This window comes from Ipomoea nil, unplaced genomic scaffold, assembly GCF_001879475.1.
Source record: "Ipomoea nil cultivar Tokyo-kokei standard unplaced genomic scaffold, Asagao_1.1 scaffold0805, whole genome shotgun sequence".
NCBI classification, from domain to species: domain Eukaryota; kingdom Viridiplantae; phylum Streptophyta; class Magnoliopsida; order Solanales; family Convolvulaceae; genus Ipomoea; species Ipomoea nil.
In genome coordinates this window covers 2,464,563-2,471,396 of record NW_017617233.1, presented here as the reverse complement: position 1 = coordinate 2,471,396, position 6,834 = coordinate 2,464,563, and the positions used below count along the sequence as shown (strand labels likewise).

Genomic DNA, 6,834 nt, shown 5'->3' with positions numbered 1-6,834 from the left:
TTTGATTTGTATCCACTTCAAGTAAATGTGGTGTGACAAAATTCTTTCGAATTGTCTCTAATTTTTTACTTTAATGTTTTTGAAGCAAACAGAAAAATCATTCATTAAGATCATAACAAAGAGAATTACATATGGAAGTTGGAGGTTTAAAGAACCATTACATACGATCTGCATTAGAAATAGATTAAGTCTGAAATTTTTATATTGTGGCTTTCAAAATTAGATTCTGGCCCTGTTTGGTAAAATGGTTGTTAGTTGTTAGCTGATTGTGTTAATTAGAAGGGTATAAATAGTTGATAACATTAGCTGATTGTAGAAAAGTGTTGGGTAAATTAATTGTTAGCTGATAGCTGTTTGGTATAATTTCTTTTTCTCAAAAAACTAATTGAAAAAGTTGTTTGGAGTAGCTTTTGAATTTTAGCCTTTTGAAGTCGCAAAAAGTTAATTAACCAAACATTTATATTGATATTTTAACTAAATCAAAAAATTAATAGTGGTCAAATATGCCAAAATTGGCCTATAGACCAATTTTTTACCAAACAGGACCTATGCGTTTTAGGATACAATCTTCAAATTAGGAATGAGTTGAGCTACTATGTGGGTCCAAATAAACACAAATGGTTATACATTTATTATATCATAGACTATGATCCACCTTGACAGAATAATTTACCAAAAGTGTCAACAAAAATTTCATTTTCTACCCACTCGTCCACCCGTTCCGGAATGGATCAAACAAAATTTATTGTTGCATTGAAAATGAGTTGAAAATAGGGCTCCAGCCGCAGATGCGTCACGCAAAATTGACACGCATCACGCCTACGCCGGCCTCGATCGGGAGACATTTATAGTTTGAAAAGGGTAAAGTGGGTCTGGATCCATTTCCTACGGCGAGTCAATCATTCAACTTTCGAGTAGAATTTCTAGAAAATTTTATTACAAATCCCATCCCATTAAAATAATCGTGGAAAGTGATAGTCCTCTTGCCCATTCCGCCTGAGTTTTTTGCACTTTTAGTCCCACGACTATAGTGGCACTGGCAGAATTGATTCACGACTTTTGAACCTTATAATTTTAGTCCACGACTATTTATCTTTTTGCAAAAATGGTCCTTCCGGCCACTTTTCCGTCAAAATTTCACCGGAAAAAAAAATTCTCTATTTTTAGCTGGGTTAAATGCGGCGGCGGAGTACATGTACCAGTCCAAAGCTGTTGCCGGATAACCCAACTAGCCCGGGGAACGCCACGGCCGCTCCGCCGCTTACTGACAGCCCTGCCTGCTCCAGGAACTCCGCCGTCTGGGACAGTAGTATGTAGCCCAGTAATATTGTATGTAGTCAAATATTAATTTTTTTCTTTTAATTTGTTGAGATAAGTAAAATGTCAATTTTAACCTGGCTAAAAATGAAGAATATTTTTTTTCCGGTGAAATTTTGACGGAAAAGTGGCCGGAATGACCATTTTTGCAAAAAAATCAATAGTCGTGGACTAAAATTGCAAGGTTCAAAAGTCGTGGATCAATTCTGCCGGTGTCACTATAGTCCTGGGATTAAAAGTGCAAAAAACTCCATTCCGCCTATATATTTCGTTGTTTTCCGCATCCCTTTTCGTCAAAGGGAGCGGGTGGTGGAGATCAGAGAGTTAATTTTTTGTTGCCGGAGATGGATGCTGAGGTGCCATTGTTGTCGGAGAAGAGGCCGGCGGCGGCGATAAGCAAGGATGTTTTCTTGGCGGAGCTGAAGAAGCTGGCGCGCATAGCCATACCCATGTTGGTGGTCACGGTTTGCCAGCAGATGGTCATTTTCGTGTCGACGATGATGTTGGGACACATCAGCGAGCTTTCCCTCTCCGGCGGCGCCGTCGCCACCTCTTTCACCAACGTCACCGGCTTCAGCCTCATTGTAAACCCCTCTATCTCTCCACCTCTCAGCATTCTTGCTGCATTTGCTTCACTTTTTTACCTTTATTTATGCTTTGGTTACAAAAAAAAAGCTTATAAATCTTGGAAATTGCCTATGCTTTGTGCCACCTTTTCAAAACACAACATTTGCACTTTGCCAGAGCAGTCTATTGGTCTTCTCGTTTTTTCTTTATTGTGATTCTTTACCGATTAGGATTACAGAACTGGGTTTACTTGTGCACACTCTCAAATAGTGATTACGGATTTCACAAAACATTTGTATCTTGTTTGGATTTAGTTTCAACCATGACCCACCTTGCTATCATGTACAAAAAGCAAGTCATGATTGCCTTTGACCAACCTTAGAACATACTCTCTGTGTCCTATTTTTTGTGTCTAGTTCGGTTAACAAGGCTGGTCTAAAATTATTTTTAATTCAATTTTTTATAATATTAAATTTACTATTAGTATACAAAATTTATATATTTAGAAACTAGTATTATTAAACACAAAAAGTTAAATTCAATAATAAGTAAATAATACTAAAAGAAATAAACAAAGAAAAAAAAGTTGATTTGATCCATGAATAGTAAAAGGTAAATACTTAGATGATAAAAATTGATCCATAGAAGAGATGTGTCATGACTGAATGGTTCTTGATGTTTTGGTGAACAGTTTGGAATGGCAAGTGCATTGGAAACGCTTTGTGGGCAAGCATATGGGGCTGGGCAATACCACAAGCTAGGGACTTATACTTATGGGGCTATCATGTCTCTCACAGTGGTGGCAATTCCAATCTCAATTCTATGGGTTTTCATGGACAAATTTCTAATCTTTGTAGGCCAAGACCCCCTGATATCTGCAGAAGCTGGCAAATATTCAGTTTGGCTCATTTCTGCCATTTTCCCTTATGCCATTCTCCAGTGCCTGGTGCGCTACTTGCAGATGCAGAGCTTGATTGTTCCAATGCTGCTAAGCTCGGCCTTGTCTTTGTGCTTCCATATTCCTGTTTGCTGGGCGTTATCGTTCAGGTCGGGTTTGGGAAGTGCAGGACCCGCCCTGGCAATTGGCTTGTCCTACTGGTTCAATGTGATTCTGCTTGTTGTGTATGTGAAATATTCTTCGTCCTGTGAGAAGTCTCGGGTGTGCTTGTGGAACGATTCGTTTGCTCGTGTTGGGGAGTTCTTCCGCTTGGCCATCCCTTCTGCAAGCATGGCTTGGTAACTCCAAAAGAAATTATTGTTTCCAATTTTAACTCACGCTTTTGTTAATTTGGGCTTGGTTTAATGTGTTTGGGACATGATTGCAGCCTTGAATGGTGGACTTTTGAAATTGTCATCTTGCTTGGTGGTCTCTTGCCAAATCCTCAAGTTGAGACCTCTGTGCTCTCCATATGGTATATATTCTTCTTCAGCCCCCTCTAATCCTTCCATTCTTTCATCCATACATATACACATGGTTGCTCATGGCTCTTGACAATCTTTATCTGCAGCCTCATGATCTGTTCACTGCATTTCTACATCCCGTTTTCCATTGGAGCTGGAGCTAGGTAAGCTACAAATGATTCAATGAGTGTTTTTGTTTCAATTTGGTATGCCACACCACACATTTTCGAGACACTGGGTGCCTAACAATTCTCCTCCCAGACCCCAGCACCAATCAATCTTAAATGTTATTGTTGCTATCCAAACTTACCACTTACATCAAAAGTTATAGCTAGTGACGAATGTACAATTTTAGTTCAGAGACACTGGGGTTGTACTTGGCCTTTACCCTTAACAATCCCCGGCCATGATCTTTTACCGCTCTCGGCCCAATAATTTTATTTCTATTTTCAATTTGGTATCAGAACAATCAACTATCACTATTTTGGTTTACAGCACCAGGATCTCGAATGAGCTGGGGGCGGGGAACACGGATTTAGCGAGAATGGCGGTGTGGGGGGTGACCATAATCGGGATGATAGAGCTGGTGGTTGCGGCGGTGGTTCTGATGTCTCTGAGGAGTGTGGTGGGATATGCGTTCAGCAACGAGACAGAGGTGGTGGATTACATAAAAAAGATGATTCCTCTGGTGAGCCTGATGCTGGTCTCCGACGGCATATCGGGGCTGCTCTCCGGCGTGGCGAGAGGGAGCGGGTGGCAGCATTTGGGCGCGTATGTGAACCTCGGGGCGTATTATCTTGTCGGAGCTCCGGCGGCCGGAATGCTGGGTTTTCTGACGAGTCTGAGAGGGATGGGGCTGTGGATGGGGTTGAACTTGGCGTCTTTGGTTCAGAATGTTGTGTTGGCACTCATCACCATCTTCACCGACTGGAAAAAACAGGTCGGAATTAAGAGAGACATTGAATGACTTCATAAATTTTATCTGACTCCATTATTGTCTTATTGTTATTATATTATTTGTCTTTATATTGATTATTTTTGGTTGTGGACGTGACAGGAATCTAAGGCCCAGGAAAGGCTATTAAATGATAGCCATCCGCCGGCGGTGGATAACGGAGGTTGCTGACTCCGGTGATCGGAAAATAAATGTGTGGTTTTGTACTGACATCTAATGTTGTGTGTTGAATTTTGTTGACTTTTTTCTTTAATATATTTATTATTTATATAAATATATAAATATATTGTAATGAAATTACCATTTTTGATGCGGTGATAGAATTGGAAGCTACTAACCACTTGTTTCTTGAGAATGCGTTGGGTGTTGAGTTTGCCTAAGTATTTATTGTGTACTAAGAACTCAGAAGTAGGGGTGGAAATGGGCCGAGTCGAGCCGAGCTTTGAAAAATTAAGCCTGGGTCTGTTACAAATATCTAAGGCCTAGGCTCGGGCCTGAGCCTGTATGTAGGCTTTTTGTTAGGCTCAAGCCTGAGCCTGCAATTAACCTGGTCTGGCCTGAAGCCTTTTTAAAAGCCTGTTTAATATTTAGGTCATTAAAAATGCTTCAAAGTAAGTCCTAACTTGAGCCCATTAAAGCCTACATGTTAAGACTTTTTAAAAACTTTAGTATATCTAAATAATATAAGAAATGTATCTAATACAAAACTAATACATAATTACATAAGTATATCACCACAATGCAAACGTAATAGCAAATAAATATAAAATAAAACAAAACAAGTCACGACTCCAGCATGCTCGTTAACTTGTTTAGAAATAAATTCAATTGTATTATTGTTTGTTATCCTATATAATATCGTAAATAATTAACAATCAACTGACATAATTAAGTTGTGACATTTCATTAAATATTATGATAGTAAGAATAGTTAATAAAAAAAATTACACAATAAAAACACTTATAGCAGGATTAACAGCAATGTTGATAGTTGAGTCATAATTTAGAATGAAATTTTGGAGGTGCAGGATTAGGGTTTGGTAATTATATATACTTGGGGTTAAATTCTAAATAATATATATATATATATATATATATAGGCCAGGCCTATAGGCCTGAAGGCCGAGCCTGGTATATATAGGCCTGGCCTGTTTAGTTTAATAGGCTTTGAAATTGGCTCAAGCCTGGCCTTTTTACTAAGCGAGCTAGGCCTAACTAGGCTTTAATTAGGCCTGGACATAGGCCCCTACAAGCCGCCTGGCCTATTCCCACCCCTACTCAGAAGTATATATTTTCATCACATTATCGTCACTTTTTGGGTAGCCAAGGAAATTTACTGTCACTACTCAAGAATATCAACAAGAGTTGGATTTTACTTTTTAAATACGTGAATTATGCTTCACTGCTCGATCATTTTTTTTGAGACATCACGTTACTTTTATTATTCTCCAAAAAGGATTATTTCCAATCCCAATGGCCCCTCAAACCCTAACTCCACAAAGCGTTTGGGAGCAAAATGTAGATCATCATTTTACTAATAATGGATTGTTGTATCGAGAAATAAATAGTAAGAAGTGAGATTACAGTAAAAATAGAGAAAGGGAAATGATGGTTGACATTAAAATTTTGATAAATATATTTAGTTTTTAATATTAGTATATTTGAAATATTTTGGATAATATTGATATTATCTAATTTGTTAATTAGATTAGATCAAAAGAATTTGAACCTAAAACTCTTCTATCCTCCTGTGGAGCTCTTATTTCTATGTATTCATTGTAGGAAATAATAATGTAAACATTCTGAAAATATTATGTAAAAGTACATCCTCCAATCATGCTTGTTGATCCAAACCTCAATTGAAGATCAAACCATTTCAATCCGAAGGCTCTTCAATGAAGAACAAACATATAAGTTTTTCTTTGTAGATCAAGCCACCTGAATTTCAAAAGCCCTTCAGTGGTGGAGTGTTCAAGGCATCCAATTACAAAATAAGAGGACATCCAGAAATCTTGTACCCACACTGCATTTATACTCGTTGTAATAGAATTTTGAATTTGTAATAGAATTCTAAATTTTGAATATATTATTCAATTTTTTTTTTTGTTCACAAGGACAAAGTTTTAGTTGTTAATAGTGGGTGAATAGTTAATTTGATTCTTCAATTATATGTGTCATCACATATACAAATTTAGTCATTTAATTGTTATGATTGTAGCAAAACTAGTTTATGATAGGGACAAAAATGTTAATTATTTGATACATGGAAGAATCTACATGTGCTATTTGGAGGTGTATTCGCCAGTCATTTGACTTTAGGCTAACATTTTCTCTAAAATACTCTCCCAGTTTAAAAACTGATCATACTTTCACATAACAATAATAAATTAATATATTTCAATAAATTAATATATATATATATATATATATACATATATATATATATATATATATATATATATATATATATATATATATATATATAGGGATGCACTCAGGTGCGAATAAGTGTCCAGGAAGGAATATGCGAACGAATCAGCACGCGACACGTGTCCTGATCTAATAGCTTAAAAAAATGCGGTGACATTTACGAA

The 6,834-nt window shown here is 37.2% G+C and overlaps 1 protein-coding gene across 1 annotated transcript; it reads left to right on the top strand.

The window, feature by feature from the left end:
* Positions 1-1,590: 1,590 nt before the first annotated feature.
* On the top strand, positions 1,591-4,592 carry LOC109177960 (protein DETOXIFICATION 14-like). Its single transcript, XM_019327477.1, has 6 exons — positions 1,591-1,901; positions 2,576-3,120; positions 3,210-3,296; positions 3,393-3,449; positions 3,781-4,225; positions 4,343-4,592. Exons 1-6 carry the CDS (start codon positions 1,662-1,664, stop codon positions 4,409-4,411), a joined length of 1,443 nt encoding a protein of 480 aa, XP_019183022.1. The 5' UTR covers positions 1,591-1,661; the 3' UTR covers positions 4,412-4,592.
* Positions 4,593-6,834: the final 2,242 nt, after the last annotated feature.

What these genes read in the sequence shown, in the direction of transcription:
- LOC109177960 (XM_019327477.1), top strand. Translation starts at nt 1,662, where the DNA reads ATGGATGCTGAGGTGCCATTGTTGTCGGAGAAGAGGCCGGCGGCGGCG. An exon ending in CCTTCTGCAAGCATGGCTTG is followed by an intron (nt 3,121 to 3,209) that starts GTAACTCCAAAA and finishes ACATGATTGCAG; the next exon opens with CCTTGAATGGTGGACTTTTG. An exon ending in TCCATTGGAGCTGGAGCTAG is followed by an intron (nt 3,450 to 3,780) that starts GTAAGCTACAAA and finishes TTTGGTTTACAG; the next exon opens with CACCAGGATCTCGAATGAGC.